The 24,064-nt window shown below is 42.7% G+C and overlaps 1 protein-coding gene across 1 annotated transcript in view; it reads left to right on the top strand.

Annotated features, from left to right (window-relative positions):
- The window catches only part of LOC117538721 (ubiquinol-cytochrome-c reductase complex assembly factor 1), a 22,518-nt gene extending 12,623 nt beyond the window's left edge, over positions 1–9,895 (top strand). The window contains exons 7-9 of the mRNA XM_034204625.1: positions 1,227–1,304; positions 2,099–2,212; positions 9,213–9,895. Of these exons, the coding sequence (XP_034060516.1) occupies positions 1,227–1,304; positions 2,099–2,212; positions 9,213–9,347 (327 nt within the window). The 3' untranslated portion in view covers positions 9,348–9,895. The remainder of the gene's footprint in view (positions 1–1,226; positions 1,305–2,098; positions 2,213–9,212) is intronic.
- The last annotated feature ends 14,169 nt before the right edge of the window (positions 9,896–24,064 follow it).

The raw sequence follows: 24,064 nt of genomic DNA on the forward strand, positions 1-24,064 counted from the left end.
GGAGACCAGGGGACACTAAAGACTGACGCACACAGCTGGGAGACCAGGGGACACTAAAGAGTGACACACATAGCTGGGAGACCAGGGGACACTAAAGAGTGACGCACACGGCTGGAGACCAGGGGACACTAAAGAGTGACGCACACAGCTGGGAGACCAGGGGACACTAAAGAGTGACGCACACAGCTGGGAGACCAGGGGACACTAAAGACTGACGCACACAGCAGGGAGACCAGGGGACACTAAAGAGTGACGCACATAGCTGGGAGACCAGGGGACACTAAAGACTGACGCACACAGCTGGGAGACCAGGGGACACTAAAGAGTGACGCACATAGCTGGGAGACCAGGGGACACTAAAGAGTGACACACACAGCTGGGAGACCAGGGGACACTAAAGACTGACGCACACAGCTGGGAGACCAGGGGACACTAAAGAGTGACGCACATAGCTGGGAGACCGGGGGACACTAAAGAGTGATGCACATAGCTGGGAGACCGGGGGACACTAAAGAGTGACGCACACAGCTGGGAGACCAGGGGACACTAAAGAGTGACGCACACAGCTGGGAGACCAGGGGACACTAAAGAGTGACGCACATAGCTGGGAAACCGGGGGACACTAAAGAGTGACGCACACAGCTGGGAGACCAGGGGACACTAAAGAGTGACGCACACAGCTGGAGACCAGGGGACACTAAAGAGTGACGCACACAGCTGGGAGACCGGGGGACACTAAAGAGTGACGCACACAGCTGGGAGACCGGGGGACACTAAAGAGTGACGCACACAGCTGGGAGACCAGGGGACACTAAAGAGTGACGCACACAGCTGGGAGACCAGGGGACACTAAAGAGTGACGCTCACAGCTGGGAGACCGGGGGACACTAAAGAGTGACGCACACAGCTGGGAGACCAGGGGACACTAAAGAGTGACGCACATAGCTGGGAGACCGGGGGACAATGTTGATTTATAATCAACATTTAGTGAAAACTAGGTTTCTTTCGTTAAATGTGTAAATAATACGTGATGAAGCACAGCGAGCGGGTCATTATCACCCGAGGACTTTAACGTATCAGCAGAGCGTTTACTTCTGACGTTCATGCTTTCCAGAGGATAGACCCTGAAGCTTTTATTGATCCTCTGACTTACCATGAAGTTGAATCTTCCTGTGTTAAATCAGTATTTAACGAGTTTCACTTCTCTCTTCATGTTGTTTCTTTAGGTCGATTCCAGCCACAGGAAGGAGGGAATGACTTCGATGACGGAGACGTTTTACGCTGCAATATTTGGATATGATGAGGTGAGATCTGAATATTCAGAATATTGTATTTATTGGTTCTATTGTAAATGGACTGTACTTCTAAATCTCTGAGTCTTTTCAAATCCTCAAAGCTCTTTAAATACTACGAGTCACTCATGCAGAGGCACCAGTACCAGCAGTACTAGAATATACAACAAATATGTGTATGTATATGTGTTGTTCATGATCTGTTTGTTTTTGATTGGGGAAAAATCGATTTGTGTGCTGATGTAGAAACCGCATGGTCTTATTTTTATCTTGGTTTTATGGAAATTATAGATAGACATGCACCCCTGCGTACATTTAGAGTGAAGGGACGAGACAATCCTTGGTTTTCTGCTGAACTGTCCAGTCTCCTTCATGAGAGAAACAAGGCCTGGGCAAAGGCTAGGAATTCAGGCTCAGAGGTAGAGTGGCTGCGTTTTAGGCAGCTAAGGAATAGCTTCACTTCACATATCAAAAGTGCTAAATCTAAGTATTATCTGTCAGTTACCACAAAGAACCTGAACAACCCTAGATACTCATATTTCTGGAGTAATCATACAGTTTTTGACGAACACAAATATTGTTTTCTTGCATCACGTTAAAATTTTGAGGGGAAAATCTGAATTTCGGTTTGAGGGCGCAGCGTCCCTTATACCCTACACCAGGGGTCGGCAAACGATCGTAAATCATCAACAGGGGGGAGAGAGGGAGAGGGAGAGAGAGAGAGAAAGAATTGTTTTAACCTTGATATCAGTGAATCTGTTGTAATAAGTGTGTGTGTGTGTGTGTGTGTGTGTGTGTGTGTGTAGGGCGTGCTGTCTGATGACTGCGTGCTGGCTGCAGCCCTGTGGAGGAATCTGTTCAGTAGAGAGTGTGAAGACCCCAAACAGCTGGAGCTCATGGTGGAGTACGTGCGCAAACAGGTGAGTGCAGCTGCTCAGAACCAATCAGATGCCTGGACGGTGTCCATTTGATGTTTATATTTACCTCCACGCCAAGTCGTTTCAGAAGGAAATACTGTGTTTCTAAAGAGGCCCTATTCTGCTTTTTAGTGGCGTTCCCTCTCCTGGGGGTGTGGGGTTAGTGCATGTAAATGGTCTGCTGTAAAGTGCACTTAATACCAAATAACAGAAACGCTGGACTTCCTTCAGATTCCTATTTACACATGTTTAATCTCCTGCGATTTGCATATTCCACAAATGCGATTATTATATTTTGATTAATTGTGCAGCCCCGGTTCATACATAAACACAGACAGAGGAATGCGGTTGTAAAATAGGAGCAAATATAGAGCTGTTTAATAAAAGTATTAGAAAAACCTTTATTTTTTTTTTAGAAATGTCATCTTTCATTAGCTTAGAGGCAACGCACACACACACACACACACACACACACACACACACACACACACACACACACACACACCTGTGTTAAAGTGTCCGACTCAATCAGCCAACAAACTGTGTGCGTGTGAGTTTAGAGTGTTGCGTCAGAAAACAAACAAATGACACACTTCCCTGAATGTGGAAGTGTGTGCGTGTGTTCTTTAATGTAACACACACACACACACACACACACACACACACACACACACATACTCACACACACTTCTGGTCATGGTAATTCACTGAGTAGAAGGAAAACACAGTTTCTTTACATGATGTGCACACTTCTCAGCTAAATGTGAAGAAGACTGTATTTAAATATGTTGAGGCTGCCATGCAGGGTAAAACCTTTTCCAGGAACGTTCACACACACACACACACACACACACACACACACACACACACACACACACACACACACACACACCGTATGTCATCTGGAATAACCGGGGCTTAAGTTTCTTGCCCAACTACGCATCAACATGTTGCAAATATTCGTAGTGGCCAAACTGCGGTACTACAACTTCCGTGTCAGTCCGTAACGTCACTGGGCCCAAAATAATGTTTCCCATTCACTTCCATCAAGAAATAGACATCAGTAAATCAGCAGACCTTTTTTTAAAGCTTAATCAACTTCCCATTACAAACACTACAAAAAGCGGTTATTTAATTCATTAAAATACTTATTTTTTCGCCCCTCTAATCACTTGAATGAGCTGTGACTTGCTGGTGGGGTGGGGCTTAAAACAAGGAGGTGTGGCTTAACCACTACAAGGGGGGGCTTATGAAAATACAAGTCTGCATCCGTGACCAATAGGCCCCATAAGCAGATTTCTTGTATGTCCTTAGTGGCCAAACGTTGGTACTACAACTTCCGATATGTAATTTTTTTGACCAAAAACACTTGTACCATTGACTTATATTGGGAGAGAGACTTAATCCACTTCCCAAAGAAAACAAGGAGGTGGGGCTTAACCGATAGTAGGGCGTGGCTTAAGGAAAATGCAATTGTTCATCCTTGACCAATCGGCCCCTGAATCAGATTTCGGGAATGTCCATAGTAAAGGTCTGGGGCCTCATTTATAACGCCGTGCGTAGGGTTCACGTGGGAAGGTTGCTTACGTAGTAGAAATCCAAAAAATAGGTACAGAAATGTTCCGACATTTTCCGATTCACCAAACATTGCGCACCGGCGAAGAAAGTGCGTACAGCACTTCCTACGCCGGTTTCCCTTTATAAATCACAACCGACTCGAAATGCGGCGCAGCTTTTGCGGGCTTCACGTAACACCCATATTTGCCTATAGATAGTCAAAGAAACGCCCATTCATTAATTAATTAATTCATTCTGACTGACTATGAAGAAGATCGCAGGAAATGACGACAGAACAGCTAAAAAAGACATCTCACACCGTGTCAGATTTAGGTTATTTTGGGGAGGTGGAGATAAATCATATTGTTTGGTGGATTAACCAGAGTAGCAGCATGGAGGTCGGATCGTCACCAAAATAAATAAATAAGTGGTCCGAAAAAGGTTAATGACAAAATAAATACACATAGCCTTCCTCAGGCAGTGTGTTTGTACCGGGGACAGGAGACCCCCCCCCCCCCCTTGATGAGAGACTGTAAGAAGTGATCGAGGAATCCCTCCGGAGTGGAGTCATGAGACTGGATCTGAATTATGTTTTTGTATTTGGTGGTTTGTGTCCCAGCTGTCGATCAGCTGTGCGCAGCATCTCCACTGCAGCCTGTGCGTCTCAACCCCCCCCCCCCCCCCCCCCCCCCCCCCCCCCCGCAGCAACTCTATATCCACCAGTTAAAGGAAATACAACTAATGTGTTGTGTTATATCAGCTGTACAATTTACCACATATGGTGTTCTTAGTTTCCAGACCTCCTGTGTTTTACGAGCGACTTATCAAGTCTTGGCAAACGGCATAAAACACGATTAAACGTGATAGTATATAAAACCATGCTCGTATCTACAACCTATAGAAATGTAACACGGCGTCAGTTTAGACGTAATTCTGTCCTCCTGCTCACCGCATCATTTATGAGAAAACATTTCATAACATTAACACAACATATTCGAGGTGGTTTTCAATAACATCCGTATTTATTTATTTCTCCAAGTTATGTGTTTGTGTGCACTGAGGAGTCTCACACAGGCGTTTGTTTCATCATTTTGAGATTGGCTTTAATCAATGTTTGAAAATGAATTCTTCATATCTGATAAATGAGAGGTAACATTTTATTTATGGTATTATTTCCACATATCTCTCTCCATTCTTCCTTCTGCCAACGGTGTTGCAGTTTCTCGTCTTCTCGCAATTATCACTGGCCCCGTGTATCTCGTAATCGATATGACCGGCCTGCTCTCGTCTATCCCACGTGCTCCACTGAGATCCAACATCTAGTTTCAGGTGGCCTGTGGAACTGCCAGTCAGCTGTTCCTAAGGCTGACTTCATCTCTGGCTACGCCTCCCTGCAGTCTCTGGATTTCCTTGCTCTCACTGAGACCTGGATTACTCCATCCAACACATCCACCCCAGCAGCTCTCTCCACAGCATATTCCTTCTCCCATACACCCAGACCCACTGGCAGAGGAGGTGGCACTGGTCTCCTGCTCTCTCCCAAATGGAGCTCTTCCCTCTTCAAGCTACCTAACTTCACTCCTTCCACCTTTGAATTCCATGCCGTCACAGTAACCCATCCTATACAGTTAACCATTGTTGTTCTCTACCGTCCACCAGGCGCCTTGGGGGACTTCTTGGAGGAATTAGATCATCTCCTCTCACACATCCCTGAAACTGGCCCTCCTGCTGTACTTCTCGGAGACTTCAACCTCCAAATGGGGAAGATAGACAAACTAACATCTCTGTTAACCGCCTTTGCTTTCTCACTGTCTCCTTCCCCACCGACTCATAAAGCTGGCAATGTCCTTGATCTCATATTCTCAAGGAACTGCGCTACTTCTAACCTCTCTGTAAACCCGCTCCACACATCCGATCACTTCTTCATTTCATTCTCTCTATCCCTTTCCAAACATAACAAACTAATCTCTTCCCATCCTACACTTGTCCGCCGTAACCTTCGCTCCCTCTCTCCCTCTACCTTTGCCTCGTCGGTGCTCTCAGCCCTCCCTTCCTCTGATTCGTTCCAACTACTGCCTCCAAACTCTGCTGCAGAAACTCTCCTCTCTACTCTCTCATCCTCTCTGGACTCGCTCTGTCCTCTGACATCTCGGCAGGCTCGTCAGTCCCCTCCTGCTCCCTGGCTAAATGATGCACTGCGTGCTAATAGAACCGTCCTTAGGGCAACAGAGCGGAAACGGTGGAAATCCAAACACCGTGACGACCTCCTAACCTATCAAGCTCTCCTCTCCTCTTTCTCTGCTTCGATCTCTCAGGCAAAAAGCACTTTCTTTCAAGATAAGATCCAATCTTCCTATTCCAATCCTAAAAAACTATTTTCCATCTTCTCCACCCTCTTGGACCCTCCAAAAGCTCCTCCCCCCTCCTCACTTCTGTCAAGCGACTTTGTTACCCACTTTGAAAAAAAGGTTAATGATATTCGCTCTTCTTTTTCTGACTCACCTCTACTCACCGCTGGGTCACCAGACCTTCCTTCCACCAACACACTAACCTCCTTTTCCCCTCTCTCTCCAAGTGAGGTTCTTACCCTCATTACCTCTGCCCGCCCTACCACCTGTCCTCTGGACCCTATCCCTTCAAACCTCCTTCAGACTATCGCTCCTGATATTCTACCATTTCTCACCCATTTCATCAACACTTCTCTAACTTCTGGTCACTTTCCAAACAGTCTCAAGGAGGCAAGAGTAAACCCTCTCCTAAAGAAACCCACTCTCAACCCGTCTGATGTTATAAACTACAGGCCTGTCTCTCTCCTCCCGTTCCTGTCTAAATCACTTGAACGCGCTGTCTTTAAACAACTCTCCTGTTATCTCAATCAGAACAACCTTCTGGATCCGCACCAGTCTGGTTTCAAGGCAGGTCACTCCACAGAAACTGCTCTCATTGCTGTCACGGAGGAACTGCACACTGCCAAAACTGCATCCCTCTCCTCTGTCATCATCCTGTTGGACCTGTCTGCTGCATTCGACACGGTGAATCATCAGATCCTCCTTCGCACTCTCCAAAAACTTGGAGTTTCAGGCTCTGCACTTTCCCTCCTCACCTCATACCTCAAAGACCGCACCTACAGGGTGACTTGGAGAGGGTCTGAGTCCGACCCTTGTCAATTAACTACGGGGGTCCCTCAGGGCTCTGTTCTTGGTCCCCTCCTCTTCTCCTTGTACACAAACTCGCTCGGATCAGTCATTAGCCCGCATGGTTTTTCTTACCACTGCTACGCTGACGACACCCAATTAATTCTGTCCTTTCCCCGCTCAGAGAGCCAGGTCATTGCACGCATCTCTGCTTGTCTAGCTGACATCTCTCAGTGGATGTCTGCTCATCACCTCAAGCTCAACCTTGACAAGACTGAGCTGCTCTTCCTCCCGGGAAAAGATTGTCCAACTCTTGACCTGACAATCAACATCGGCACCTCAGTTGTTTCCCCGACTCAGACTGCAAGGAATCTGGGTGTGACCCTAGATAACAACCTGTCCTTCACTGCAAACATCGCTGCTACAACCCGTTGCTGCAGATACACGCTTTACAACATCAGGAAGATACGTCCCCAGCTGACTCAGAAAGCGACTCAGGTTCTGGTCCAGGCTCTCGTCATCTCACGCCTAGACTACTGCAACTCCCTCCTGGCTGGTCTACCTGCATGTGCCATCCGACCTCTGCAGCTCATCCAGAATGCAGCGGCTCGTCTGGTTTTCAACCTTCCTAAATTCTCCCACACCACTCCGCTCCTCCGCTCCCTTCACTGGCTTCCGGTAACTGCTAGAATCCACTTCAAGACACTGGTACTTGCTTACCGTGCTGCGAATGGATCTGGCCCTTCCTACATCCAGGACATGGTTAAACCGTACACCCCAGCGTGTGCACTCCGCTCTGCATCAACCAAACGACTCGTTGCGCCCTCGCTGCGAGGGGGACCCAAGTTCCCATCGGCGAAAACACGTGGGTTTGCTGTCCTGGCTCCAAGATGGTGGAATGAGCTCCCCATTGACATCAGGACGGCAGATAGCTTGCACATCTTCCGGCGCAAACTGAAAACTCATCTCTTTCGACTCCACTTCGAGCGTTAGAACTATTAACAAAGCACTTATATACTAATAAAGGACTGGCTTACCTAAAGCCAGTTGAGTAGCACTTGAAATGTTTGGCTCTATGAAACCTGATATACTTATATGATTCTGTTTTCTTCAAGGTTGTGTCTTCCTGGTCGAATGTACTTATTGTAAGTCGCTTTGGATAAAAGCGTCAGCTAAATGCAATGTAATGTAATGTTGCTGTGCTTAGTGCGTACGCATGGGTTAGAGTTTGCGTGGAGGACCGCACATTTTCCCGTCAAGTTAGTATTTTATAAATCGCAAACATTGCGTAGAAACTGGCGTACGCCATCTTTTGAGCGTATATCCCTTTATAAATGAGGCCCCTGGTCTGAGGGGAATTTCTTGTGTATTTTTACACGGGGGGGGTCCGAAAACCAGTCAGTATCTGGTGTGAGGGGTAGGGGTAGGGTAATGTTGTGAATCGAGTGGCCTGTGTTCGTCGTCCATAACATAACCCGACCACCACCATGGGCCACTCGATTCACAACATTACCCTAACCCTACCCCTTCCCCTCACACCAGATACTGACTGGTTTTCGGACCCCCCCCAGACCCCCCCCAATAAAGCACAACTGCACGTTTCAGCGTGGCCTTTTATTGTGGCCAGCCTAAGGCACACCTGTGCAATAATCATGCTGTCTAATCAGCATCTTGATATGCCACACCTGTGAGGTGGGATGGATTATCTCGGCAAAGGAGAAGTGCTCACTATCACAGATGTTTTCAGATTGGTGAACAATATTTGAGAGAAATGGTTATTTTGTGTATCTAGAAAATGTTTTCGATCTTTGAGTTCATCTCATGAGAAATGGGAGCAAAAACAAAAGTGTTGCGTTTATATTTGTGTTCAGTGTAGCAGCAAAAACTCCCTTTGAGTTGTAACGCTGAGAGGCTAAAAGATGTTCTTCGCTGTGACTCGTCCATACAAGAGTCCGTAGTCAGATAGAGTTCATGGTGTTTAATAAAGAAACAATATTCAACAGAAAGTATGTGAGCAATTCACCCTCTCCTCTACGTCATCCAACAGGTGACCTAATGACCAATAAACCACACCCACGTGACAATTGCCGGAAGTGATAACAAATGAGAATTAAACGAGGTGTAAACTGAAATAAAGATTATAATATTAATAAGCAATATCAAAACAAGCATTTTGGCTCCTACAAATATAATGTCCTGTGCGTTTCGTGTTGTGTATTTTGAACTTGTGATGTGTTGTAAAGCACTTTGAGCTGCACCTGAAATATGAAAAGTGTTGTATAAGTAAATCTTTATTATTATAATGTGTGCAGATGCAGTTCATCGACGCTCTGGACGGGGAGGACCTGATGCTGTCGGGGGAGGTGAAGTGGCGCCCCCTGCTGGAGGAAAACGCTCAGAGCATCCTGAAGGTGGCCACGCCCACTTATAACGACACAGGGCTGTGACTTCCTGTTTCCTCTACTTCTTCTTCTGTCCTCGTGTAACCTATCTTCCTCCTCCTCCTCCTCCTCTGTCACATAAGGATTTTAAATGTGTCGCTTCTTATCCTCCTCATACTTGTTTGTCTAGACTGTTTTATCACGGCGCGAAAGGAAGCATCATCGTTCGACCTCTTTGTTTTTCCGCACCCTCTCTGCAGACACACACACACACACACACACACACACAGGAAAACAAGACGTATTTATATTTTTCTTGTTTTCTCTACCTTGTATTTATAAAGTATTTTGTATACCTCCATGTTTACACCCTACTGAAGCGTCACCCTGCGTTAAATAAGCTTTCACTTTGAATCGGTGACGTTAAACGAATGGTTTCAGGGCCGAGAAAATGTCCGCCAATGGAGCTTCTTTATTGCAATCACAGGCTGTAGGTATTTTTCTCAACATGCATCATGACAGGAAGCAAACACTCATCTCTGCATTTAAAAACAATGAGGTTTTGTTTTTGTTTTTAATAAGTGAATAAAGAAAATGTTATATGGATATAAAAACTGATGTGTGGTTTTTTTTTGACTGGTAATTTTGCTATGCTTTGAAGCAAGTCAGCCTAGCTTAGAAACCCTAACGCCAAGTGTATCATATTTGATACATGAGTTTCTGAGACCTCTACGTCATCCAAATGACTAGTACGTTCCTAAAAGACCTGTTGTATGCAATGTGATACATGTCTTCTGCCCTCTGGTGCATCATCTGGGCACTGCCGGCTGCAGAGCGCTTTTAATGACCAAATCCAAAATGGCTACCGTCATGTAACTTTTGGAAGCGTCATCTTTGCCCATATTGAATAAATTACGGTAAGAATGACTTTTATATTGTTACTGATATTTCACTATGAATATTTACTGTATTGAAGCAACTTATAATCAGTTTATATTTTGTAGCTTATTTCATAGAGAAATCGTGTTGAAAATGTAGCCTATGTATCAAATAGTATACAGCAGGTTTTTGAGTACATTTCTCCGGAAAATATGTGACATTGGAAAATATGTGTCGTTGTAGTACATTTCATGATGCAATCTGCATTATGCTTACCAGAATGCCAAAAACACTGTTTAGATTATTTAATTAACCTGTTAAGCCGAGAGCCCCCTCAATCGGGGACATCACAACACGTAGCATTACGGAGCAAAAACGGAACATCGTCTCACCTTAGCTGTTATTGTATCTTATGTCATGAGATCTTTCTAGAGGGTTATCAAGAATAACTTTTATCCAATGACCTTTCCCCTCTCTGTCTGTATCTGTGTATTCTCTTGTTCCGATTAACCCAGCCAAATCTTTGTTCTTGTTTTGTATCTATATCTACGCCGGGATCCGGAGACGAGGCTGATCCTCTTGCTGTAGTCCTGTGTCCTGGATCCTCTATCCTGAGTTCTGGATTAAGTCGTGGACTTCGGGTCGTGGCTGAACCTGTCTCTGCGGTCCTGCCTTGGGTCTCGTCATGCTGCTTCCCTGATGGCTTCCTCAGGATTGTAGCTGACATCCTCGTGGATTCATCTTCTTATTACAGACACATGACTTTCCTAACATTCGGTCTATATGCTGTAAAATGTATTATCTCTTCGATTTACACACGGCATCTATTGCACGTCTGTCCGTCCTGGGAGAGGGATCCCTCCTCTGTTGCTCTCCCTGAGGTTTCTCCCATGTTCCCTTAAACTGTGGGTTTTCTCTGGAAGTGTTTCCTTGTACGATGTGAGGGTCTGAGGACAGAGGGTCTGAGGACAGAGGGTCTAAGGACAGAGGGTGTCGTTTTTCTCATACTGATACTCTGAACAATCTGTGCTGTTGTATTTGCTGTAAAGTGTCTCTACTGTAGGCTATTTTTATTATATGTACAGAACTTTGGCTCGACCAAAAATCGTTTATAAATGTGCTATAAAAATAAAACTTGATTTGATTTATTCTGATCAAAAGTCGATTAAAACGCGGCTGAAAGTGAATCCATAGGTTAATCCAATGTGTCTGTCACTTTTTGTGCAGCTTCCGGTTTTGGCTACTCTCACTCCTTATTTGGTAACGTGTGTTTATGTGGACCTTCCCCTTGATTCCATTGGCTCTAGCGGTTAAAAAGAGAGTCCTAATTTGTGTTTGCATTTACTTTTAGATGGCAAAGAAATACTCTGTTGCTGATGCCATCAGCATGATTATGGATGGGAGTTCAAGTGACATGGAGCAGTTAGGAGAAGATGAGGACTGGACTCCTAACGCAACGCTTACTGAGGGAAGCTCCGATAGTGATAGTGAGGAGGAGGAAAGTGTTGACCAGATGAGCACAGAGTTGAGGACAGAAGTAGAGGGCCCAACAACAACAACAACAACAAAGCAGTCAGCACGAGCAAAGGAAAGAATACAGGTGGAGAAATGTACAATATGATCCTCCAGCTGTTGAATTTGATGAATGTGTTGAGGAAGCCTCAGAAGACAGGTGTAACTGGACATTGTAAAGGAATATTTTGGTCTTGTTAAAGTATATAGAGTTTAGTGATTTGTCCTCGGGAATCTGTTTAATGGTTAAAGTGTATTCCTGCCTGTAATGTGATCCATAGCTTCTCAGGAAGACACAGGTCAAGAGGTCATCTGATGTCTTGTGGGGGAGAAGCTTGGCCCATGTGGGTTTACAATGCAACGAGTCTTTGTCTCGACATCTGGCATGCATTAAAGGAAAACCCGCGTGTTTTAGGGCCCTCCTCTTCTTGTCTGTATAGTTGGGTGCTTGGCGCTTTTAGAGTTCAGAGTTTGCTGGTATCTTACAGGAGAACTGTGATATGCTGTGAACTCTCCGGCCGCTGAGGCTCTCAATAAATATCAGTGTATTGACAGGCGAATCCAGTTTCACTCATTTCATGATTGGCTCAACATTGCTGCAAAGAAGTTTTAACTTCACAATTGGCGTCGCGAACGGTTACCAACAAATCGTCGAGCTGGTGAGTGTAATTTCAAATCTATATTTTGACATTGCCTCGCCAGACTCTGTGATTGACGGTATAAAATTACCTGTGGAACAGATAGATGCAATATTTTTGGTTTCCTCTGTGTGTGTGCACGGCAAATATTCGGAGAGACCTTAAAGAGGGCATCAGTAATGTGGAACTTCGGTTTAAAAGCAATGTAAAGATTTGTACTGAAACGAATCGCCGAATTCTGGAGATTTCAACGGTTTAACCAGTTAAATCAACTCGCCTCGAAATGTTCCTGTTGCTGCTGCAGGAAGAGGGTGTGGGTAATTCCCCTCCCCCCCCCCCCCCCCGTGGGGGGCAGCACACGAAACAAAGCACAGTGTCGTATTCTACTTAAATCGCACCATTATGAGTTTTGGAAATAAACATAACTCTTATTAGGATGTTACTAAATATTACGTCACGCTGTGTTTCATAAACTGAGGGGTTGTTGAATTTGGCTGTTGTTAAAATAAAGGGTACTGAATTCATTAAAAGTCTCTGCCTCTCCGGATCGGGGAGGGCAGAGCACCACTAAATTAGCATAGTGGTTGTTGATTGAGAATAATGTGGTTATTACTCTTCAGCAGATTCCGTTCTTAGAATTAATTAAATTAATTAATATCTCTGCTCTCGGTCGGTTGAGCAGTTTTACCACTACATTTGCATAGTGGTTTTGATTGAGAATAAGGTCGTTTATTGCTCATCAACTGAATTAATGTTTAACAATACAGACTTGTATTTTCTGTTAATCACACCATAAGCTCAAGAACTAAATTGAGCTATTAAATGGGAAGGGTGGTGGCAGAATATTACATTCACACTGTGTTTAATAAATTTACGGATTATTGAATTGGATTTTGTTTAAAAAAAAAAAAAAAATTAAAAAAAAAAAACAATAAGTAAAAATAAGTACTGATATTTCAGTGCCCCCGCTGAAGTTTCCCTAATTCGGATTAAAATTAAACTGGATGAGTTTAGCTGTCACCTGATGTTTGTTGCGGGTTCATGTTTGTTTGTATAATTGTTTCGTGTTTGTTTGTATACCCGCCGTCTTGTGCATGTTTTTGTAACAACTAATAAATGAATCAGTCCACAGCCAAGGTAAAATGAATCTAAATTTCCGCAAAAGGAAAATAAATAGCAAAAAAGCCTCTGTTTTACACCCGGGAACCTCAGAGGCATCACTGCGGGTCATCTGTCTGCTCAAATAGGTCAATGTTGTATTATTTGTTTCATTTATTCTTAATCTATGTATTGTATGGTAATAATGAAAATAAAATAACCTAATGTATTGAACACATTCCGAAACAAAGCAGATAAGACAAGACTTAGACACAATGGTGATTGAACCTTTTTGCACGATTGATGCAAAATGAAAACTTTGTCATTATCTGTTTCCAACTGGCCACTGGAATCAGATAATGGATATGAGTTGAAGTTCAATTACAGTTTTAAATATAGTTCAACATTCTTTATTTAACTGTTTGAAATTATTTCTAGTCAAAATCCCCTAATTTTCTCTACTCTGCTTGGTGCTGCAGAAGAAGAAAATAAAATAAAACGCAAGACACAAGGTCAGAGACAGGCGTGACCTCTGGAAGGAGAAGATCATTTGAAGCAGACCACAGCACTGTGCCTTGGGGGTTTTATGAGCTTGAGCACAAAGGAAGATCTAATTTCAGCAGTCAGTTTTATTTTTATTTTTTTTGGCAGAACTTTTGAGCATTTTGAAAATGTCTTTTCTTGCCTCTGTGCAAGGCTTAGTCTTTCTATCTGTATAGCCACTGGTGTAAAGTAACTAAGTTCATAAACTCCACAAGTCCTATACTTGGGCACAATTTTGAGATACTGGTACTTTATTTGAGTATGTAAAATGTTTTGCTGCTTTATTTTTCTACTCCACTACAGTTCAGTGGTACATGGTGTACTTTCCTCCACTACATGTATTTAATACCTTTAGTTACTTCACAGATGTGGATGAATGATGTGAAATCTAATCAAGTGTTGAATCAGATTTTAGTTCCACCTGGAGTAAATCCACCAGCTACCCTGCAGAATACAAAGTCATTCAAACTAGCTGCACCTTTACCAGCTTTGAGAACACTTTCATGATCAATCATTATAAAACATATCATATATATTATTCTGAAATAAACCAATCTGCACAGTGACTACTTTTACTGTCGCTATTTTCACTATATTTTAATGACAATACTTTTATACTTTTACTTGAGTAACATTTTGAATGCAGTACTTTTACTGTAACATAGTATTCCTACACTCTGGTACTTCTACGTTTACTCAAGAACAAGATCTGAGTACCTAAGCTAACGTTAGCCAGAAACATTTTCAGTTCGCTTCAAGCTCTGCCGCTCCAACAGGGAGCTCTGCTCTGAACACCCCGTTCTAACAGCTGTTCTCCAGCGGTCCAGTCTGTGCCACAGTCACTCCGGACCACACAGCTAATATTAACGAACACATCCGTAGGCAGTAATGTACATGAACGCGTTCATATTTTGGGCGAATGTGAACTGAACGTACTGTATTTCCGCTAGATGAACGTAATTGAGAACGCGTTCATTCTCAGCGCTGTACATAACGGCGTTCAAGAGTGCGTTCATTCTCAGCACTGTATTATAACGGCGTGGTGTTGTTGCAGGAAGTCCCGACGGGGAATACTTTTGCGGTAGTACATCTCTATATACATCGATACAACATTACGTGTTGATAGAAATCATCACATAATGAAATAAGACCCCACGGTTTGATGATTGACAGGTGTGTGGGCTATCTTCCATTTTGACACACAGAACAAGGGGGGCGATCCACCCGTATCCAAAAATGTAAAGTAATTCAAACAGACTCGTCCCTCTGTGAGGAGCAGCAGGTTCAGCTTCATTTAAATATGTCGTGCAGTAATAGATGGATTTATTTTTTTCATCTCAAGAGAGAATGTGTATTTTATGTTAGTATTTCAAAAATCTCCTGGGGGAGAATCCCCCCAGACCCCCTGCGGGGGTTGGGTTTTCAGCATGTCAACTCTTTCACTTGTGAGGAAATGGCAGGATTGGCTCCAGGTCGCCTTTTTATTTACTACAAGACAAATGTTTTTATTTTATTTTAATTTCATACAGTTCAATTTGGATTGAGACAGGGAAATATTCTAAACCTCACGCGTGGTGTTTCACTGACAAGGGGGCGATATAGCGTGTATGTAATTACATTTCAAATACTGATTTGAGCCCCACCACTGTATGGGTTAGCCCTACCATAGATTACCTAACACAAATACTCGGGAGCCGATAAGTCAATAAGTTGCTTATCGCGACAGGCACACAATAAAACAGTGGAAACAAACATGTGTTTGACTTTCATTATTTAATGAAACTGTGTGCCCTTTATAGTCTGTGTCCAATATTGTGTATTTGTATATATATATTATATATATATATCCTAAATATATGCTAAGGTCCCGCTACGGACACGATAGCAGTCACTTCGTGCGCATGTGTGTAATTAAACCCATGATATCAAAATCTCACTCCAGCCAGGTACCCAAAGTTAGCAACCCTGTCCATACCCCAATAATATTTTATTGATGACAAGTTTGCATCCCTGCCTGTTATCGTTTTCATCACGGAGCTGAAAAAAAAAATGGTGTATTGATTACTGATCTCTGCAAGTCAAATTTGTTAACTGACTTTGGTTCTAATGTTAATGTTAATTTGATTTCAACCCATAAGTAATTATTTAAATTAACTCAACATTCCACATGATGGATTAGTGTTCCACATTTTTCCCACTAATTTGTTTATGATTAGGCCAATGGTAAAGAGAGACATTGATGACCCTGTGTCCTTTTGTTAGCACGTGGTTCCATTTTGTCTAATGGCGTTGGACAGCTTCACTAAGAGTCACCCAGTTCTACCCTGCTACAGTCCGGCTGAGTGCAGTCACAGAGATGCTATGGCTGCTCTACATGACATTAATGGTTTGGTCCGAGAATGGACACCATTTCCTGCTCCCAGAGAGAATGACGCTCCTCACACTGAACAATACAGCCATTGACACTGTCTCACGTGGGTCTGCTCCCCCCCACCGAGCCATGAACTGGAAGCTGGAAGTCTGCTCTGAACACTTGGAACTGTCACACCAGCACCAACCCTTGGGTCAGTTAGATGAGACTAACGGCTTCACTTAGGGCATATGGGTCAGAAATATGACTCTCGTTACCACGGAGTGGGTTGTTTGTTTTTAAGGCTATTCATACTGCTATGCAGAGTGAAGAGCCCCTACTATTTTAACAAATAGACCTGATGTCAGGGGCCTCTTACTGTCTACTTCTGCATGTATTCACATTATATGGACCATGTTTACACCTGTTGAAACTAGGGCTGCACGGAACTCAGGCTACAATACAACCATTTTGTTCTGCTCTAACAATTCAATTTATAAATTCTACATCAAAATAGTTCGTTTTTATTGTTTCCGAATGATAACGTCACCTTAAGTGGAGGAATGCAAACCTGTTTTAAAATGTAAGGTTTTGAATTTCTTTGACATTTCTCAGTAATGACACCCTCAGACGCCCACTATCATTTATGCCAGTGGTTCCCAAACTTTGTTGTGCCCAAGGCACACCAAAGGACAAGTAAAAATCTCAAGGCACACCTATTGTGAAAAGATAGCCCTGATAACACGTGTTATCACTCATATTATGTAAAGTATCTGTAAATGTGCATAATTATTTACTAATGCCAAATAAAATGTGACAAAGACAACTATATTACGAAATATTTCCGAAATGAATTTGAAACTTTATCAAATTAGGCTTCATCAAAGCAGCAACACACTCATGTACACCAGACAGGTCACAACATAGAAAATGAGGCAAAGGAAACTCAGCAGAAATTCAGCACAGACAACTGTCAATGCAAGGAAGCTGCATTGTCCATGGTCCGGAACTACAAATTATAAATGTATTACTTTAAAAAATGTAATATATTACACTACTTCGTTACTATCTACATAAAGTAACTCGGTACTTTACTCGTTACTTTCCTCGCCGAGCACGTACAAACTGCGCATGCGTGAGTGGCAATAACTTTCCTTACCAGCAGGCGGCGGTAGTCAAGCCCCCAGGTAGTGCGCCGGACTCAGATGAAAATATTCGTGCTGGCCAAACGGCGGTACTACACTTCCGGTTTGGTTGCCAGGCCCGGAAACACTTTTCCCATTGACTTACATGGGGAAAGAGTGGTCTGTAACTCGTTGGATAATTTTTAACTAAATAAACTACCCAGTATGAACACTTGTATAGCCCTTATTAAAAAACATTCGTTCCTCAAGTTGTAAAACATTTGCTAATAACGTTATTCTGAGAGTTATTTCCCTCTGCATTATGAACGCGCATCTAATCCACGGGACCGCGCAGCCCGGCACGTTCATGTTACGTGTCCCGACCAATCAGAGCACACTGTGCTCACAGGGAGGGTGCTGGAGCCAGGCTCTGGCTGGAGCTTTTGGAGCTACAACGAGCGTTAAAGGCAGAGAGTGAAATTCAGTGAATACACGTAGTTTACAGAGATGCTGTATGAGGAACTGTATGCTGTGTGAGTTGCGTTTATCTTTACCCATGGATGCACAATGGGAACGGATCCATATCGTCTTACTGCCATCCCACGGAGCTGTAATAATGGATATATTGCACATGTTTGCTGTAATTCATTGTCATACTACATGGGCTGTATGATTGAATCTTGTACCGTAAATGTTGTATTAAATGGAGTTAATATTACCGATATCACTAGATCATTACTAGCTAGCCGCTAGCTGCTAACTGCCGCCTCGTTCATATCAAATCCATGGCGGTAGTGTGTATTTGTCATTTAATACAGGCAACAACCGGAAGACAGAGAAGAAGAATAGACTGCGTGATATAAAATAATGGGCATACCTCCACCCCTCGATAGTTATCGCTGACTCAGCCATGTTTATGCAGCACTGCACGTGGAGATGTGGACGCGCAAGTCGCGCAGATTACGTACATATAAAGCTACAAAGTACTGATATAGTAAATTGAAAAATAAATGATTATTTTTGTGTAGTTGTATATTGAAAAAATAATGTATGGTTGTCACAAAATCCCACGGCACACCCGGACTTGCCTCACGGCACACCAGTGTGCCGCGGCACACCGTTTGGTAACGGTGGTAACTCAGATGCTTACATGGACGTGTATGTTTTTTCCTTCATATCTAACAGAAATAAGAGAGAAAGAGATGGGAAAGTGAGTAAAGAGGGATAGGAAGGAGGAGAGATATTTGCGAGTTGCATACTGACTCTGAGTTTTCTCGATTAATAGCTTATATAGACAATACCATGCTTAAATAGACTCCTAAGTTATTATTTCATATGTGACAATATGTAAGAAAAGGAGGGAAGAGTCAAATTAAATTGAGAAATTGAGCAATTGATTTCATATTGGAACATTCATTTCTCAAACCTATGTTTTATGGAAGAGGAAATGTACTTCTGATAAACTAATCCTTGATCAAACGGTAAATTAATATAACATTTATAATCATTGAGAAAGGGTTATTCCACAGGGACCAGCTCACATTTAACTTAAAATAAAATGTATCTGCTTTGGACTGATGAGTATATGATTCTTGCATGTTAAATGACTAACACAAACCTTACATTTATAATGTGCATGTCTCAGGAAGGCTCCCAAATCATTCTGAGGGGGCCTATCCTATTTTTGTAATTGAATGATAATGTGCTAATCCATTACCTTGAGTTGTCTGCACTCAGGAAAACATCCCTATCAAGTGTTAACCCAATAACTAGGAGAGCTCTGAAGGCCAAGGGTCAGAGAGAGAGGATCACACTCTGCGGCTGCAGAGAGCAACTTATCCACGGGCAAGGAGGTCGTTCGAGATGAGAGGATTCTAATCTTCAACTTTCTGATGAGATGGGATGCTTCTTCATTTTCGCTCGCAGGACGAGCGATGGCTTCAGAGGCTTCATACAAGGTTTCCATGTTTCATTGGAGGAGCAGATGTTTTCATAACCTCTCCCATCACGGGGGGGGGGCATCTGGATGTGCCACTTGGAATAGGCAGGTGCTCTCAAGCAGATAGCAGAAGGAATGCAGGCAGATGAGCCTCTGTTTCACTGGGAGATCATAAAGTGCTCACTGAATTGAGCCACAAAAGCAGAGCAATTGGGGGGGATTGAGATATGGCGCTCTGATGAAGAAGAGTTCTGAGCCAATCAGCACCTCAGTGCTAATCTACAGATAATTGAGTTATGGCGCTCTGATGAAGAAGAGTTTTGAGCCAATCAGCACCTCAGTGCTAATCTACAGATAATTGAGTTATGGCGCTCTGATGAAGAAGAGTTTTGAGCCAATCAGCACCTCAGTGCTAATCTACAGTATCAGGATGCCTTTACACACCAGACATTCTGTGTCATAAAGAGAGGAAAACATGTCTTCTAGCTCTCGTACAAAGATAACATTTGAATTGAATGACCAGATGATTACAGATGTACAGTTAATGATTGTTTTTGTATTCCCAATGAACAGATATGTGTTAAATAGTGGTGATAAATATATTTTATCAGATTACACTTTCACACTAAACTAATTAATTAATTGATATTTTCAGATTTATAAGGTATTGGACAATAAGATATTTCTAATATTATAACAGACAATGTTACTATCCTTAATCATTACCAGGTAGAACAGATGTTTTGATATTGATTACAGTTGATGCTCTGAATAAAGAACAGATGTTTTGATTTTTCTTTTTCAGGTCGTTATACAATAAAATGTTTGATTCTTCAGATTGTTAAACATTTTGAGAATTGTTTAGTTTTCCCTTCAGATTTGAAATGACATAATGATTGATAGTTGAAGTAATGTAATTAATTAAATATCATGCCTTACTCTTGAATAAAGCGTAATGAAGTAAACGTAAAGTAATGTTAAAGATTGAGGACACTGTAACTTTACAGATTACAGATTGATCGATTCATCACTGTGAATTTATACCTTAACTGGATCTCTCATGATTCTGATTTATACCTCAATTGGATTTATTATAAATCCTAAATTCTAATTGTGTTTTAATAAGTAATTGCCTTAAAGTAAATCTTTGAGATGTAAGCTGATTTAGAATCTGTGTTTGATGAAGGAGATTAACTGAGGGATAAATGATAAAATATCTTATTTTTGAAACATATATTTTGCTATAATATTGTTGTATTTCACGTGTTTATTATTGTGCTTTTTGACAAATGATGCCAAACACTGAAGAGAGATGATTTTATTATGATTGATTGTATCTTGTCATGGTGATTGAAGTGTTTTCAATCTTGTTCTACTTTTGATGTAATTAATGTGAGTGAGCCCACACAACTCTGAAGACGCTTATTGACTTAAGTATTGACTGAAATATTCTTTAGACTAATGTTAATTGATTATCATAAATTGATAAAAGGGTGGATCTGTAAAGGAATATTTTGGTCTTGTTAAAGTATATAGAGTTTAGTGATTTGTCCTCGGGAATCTGTTTAATATGGTTGAAGTGTATTCCTGCCTGTAATGTGATCCATAGCTTCTCAGGAAGACACAGGTCAAGAGGTCATCTGATGTCTTGTGGGGGAGAAGCTTGGCCCATGTGGGTTTACAATGCAACGAGTCTTTGTCTCGACATCTGGCATGCATTAAAGGAAAACCCGCGTGTTTTAGGGCCCCTCCTCTTCTTGTCTGTATAGATGGGTGCTTGGCGCTTTTAGAGTTCAGAGTTTGCTGGTATCTTACAGGAGAACTGTGATATGCTGTGAACTCTCCGGCCGCTGAGGCTCTCAATAAATATCAGTGTATTGACAGGCGAATCCAGTTTCACTCATTTCATGATTGGCTCAACATTGCTGCAAAGAAGTTTTAACTTCACAGACACCATACATGTATTTCAAACAGTTTGTTACAGATGAAATGCTTCAGGAAATAGTAGAACAAACAAACTTGTATAGTGTACAGAAGCAGGGTGTCAGTCAACACAACTGATGCCCAATGTACGAGCCTATTGGGAAACAAAGTACCATGCAGTTTGTGATGTCTCGAGATGGATTTCTGAAATGTCTGACACTAATTCACTTCCAGGACAACTTTAATGTGTCTGATGATGCAAAGAAAGACAAACTCTGGAAACTCAGGCCATGGTTAAAAAAACTACGTGAACAATTCCTATGCATACCTCCTGAAGAATGTCATGCAGTTGATGAAATGATGGTGCCGTTCAAGGGAAAGTCTCATCTTCGTGTTTATATGCCAGCAAAGCCTCCCAAATGGGGGTTCAAGATGTGGGGACGTGCTGGACAAAGTGGCTACCTTTATGACTTTGATGTTTGTCAAGGTCCAGAAAATCCAGACAAGGAGAGATCTGATGTTGGTGTTACTGGAGATGACATCAAGCCTACATCAGTTCTACTGGTCGAGCACCTGAAAGAGAGCGGAATCCACTACATAGGCCCTGTCCGAACGAACAGGGTCAAAGACTGCAACATGATGGATGAAAAAGAGCTCAAGAAAAGGGGAAGAGGGTTAATGGACTTCAGAGTAAACCAGGAAAACATCATCATCGTTGGATGGTTTGACAACAAAGCTGTGAACCTACTCCTCTTATGTTGGCATCGAACCAACTGGAAGTGTGAAAAGGTGGGATCGAAAAACCAAGACACACATTATGGTTCCCAGACCAGCCATTGTTGAAGCATACAACAAGTTCATGGGAGGTGTTGACCTCCTTGATATGCTGTCTGCACTCTACAAATTCAGCTTCAAATCCCGAAGATGGTACAAGTACATTTGGTGGCACACTGTCACAGTGGCAGTTATCAATGCATGGAACCTCTACAGAAGAGACCAGAAGAAACTTGAGCCCAGGATAAAACCCATGGCCTTGCGAAGGTTTCAGGCTTCTGTTGGCACTTCCCTTACAAGTGCAGGAAAGGGCAAAATCAAGCGTGGCAGACCACTATCCTCTCCAGAACCGGACTCAACACCCCCCGTAAAAGGCAACACTCCAGTGTGCCTGCTGATGTGAGAAAGGATGGCATTGATCATTCCCCAACATGGGAAACCCGACAGAGATGCAAGCACCGCACAGGCAATCATTTCACACATGTATACTGTGGGAAATGTAAAGTCCATCTGTGCCTCAACAAGGACAGAAACTGCTTTTTGTTCCTCCTGTTAAAAAAAAACGGAACAAAATCAGTTGAAATGTTTGACGGCCCCGCCCACTCCAGGGTGCCTGCTTGTGTTTGTCTTAGCAGGTTCCTGGAGGTGGGCGGGGCTGTCGTCTAATCAGCCACACTGGTGGCACCTGGGCCAGTGTAGCTGGAACCCCCAAAAGATCGCAGTTCCCCCGCAATACCCCTTAGGTTGTGGCACGCATCTCCCTTCGTTGTCGCAGCCTGTTGGTTCGGGTTGTGACATGTTCAAAATCTTCCAAATGTAATAATCAATATTTGTTTTTGTGTCAAAAGGAGACGTTGTTTTGTTCAATGAATTGCCATAAAGGCCTGACGTATCAAATATGATAAAAAAATCATATATGTAAATAATTACCAAATATTTTGTTGTATTTTGTTAAAAGGTTCAATAAACACCTCAATTTAATTATTTTTTAAAATTTTCTGACTATTATTTGATGTGTCAGGCTTCACAGGGTTTTAAAGAAAGTCTGCCGTCCACACGGAATCGGCTCAAGAAATGTGTCTGTCCACACGAGACCGCTCGACCCGCTGGAGACGCTGTAGCAGGGCCGCCTTAATGCACGGGCTGACCTGGGCTGAAGCCCAGGGGCCTACGTCGGGGGCCTATGATGAGCCAATAAATTAAAATTAAAATCTTTTTTTTTCTTTTTTCGGTTGTTTTATTTTAAATAAACAAAAGTCTTGGCTTTCAGAATATGACACTTTTATTTCCAAAATCACACGATAAATACATTTTTGAAGCTTGTAAAGGGAAGAAGACAGCTCTCCCTCGCCACTCTGCTCTTCCACAGCTCCGCCCCCCCTCCCTCCGCTGAAATTATGAATGTAAGGCGTATAGTAATCATAGATAACACGGCAGGGACCGTTACAGTTTGTTTTCATCTGATTTCAATTAAACAAAGTCTTGGCTTTCAGAATATTAAACTTGTTTCGGCAAATTCAGATGATAAATACAACTTTGAAGCTTCGGCATAATTACAAGCGGAGAACGGAGTAACTTAACGTCACAGCAGGCAGAACAACAGCCGGTGTTTCTCGTGAGTGTTTTCCCCGGGAAACAAACACAATACACACAAATGCAAAAATACACAAACACACACGTATACACACACACACACAATCGCAAGCTTCCCCCAGACCAGTAATCCAAACGCAAATATCTTCCCTCCGTACTATTTTGATCATTTGCTCCGCTAATCAATGAGATCGATGGATTCCAGAGATGACTCCGTAACAGTCAGTGGGCACCACCTAACAGCCAATCAGAATGAGAATATGTTTCACATGTGACTTATTGAAATTGCGAATGATTGAGTGACAGATGCAGGTTGTTTAGGAGACAATTTCGGAGGAGAAAAAGTTTGAGAGTGGCGCTCGGAAAAGGAAACCTAACACTGATGTCAATTGAGCATGACATTCTTCGTG

The sequence above is a fragment of the Gymnodraco acuticeps genome, unplaced genomic scaffold (assembly GCF_902827175.1).
Source record: "Gymnodraco acuticeps unplaced genomic scaffold, fGymAcu1.1, whole genome shotgun sequence".
Lineage (NCBI taxonomy): Eukaryota > Metazoa > Chordata > Actinopteri > Perciformes > Bathydraconidae > Gymnodraco > Gymnodraco acuticeps.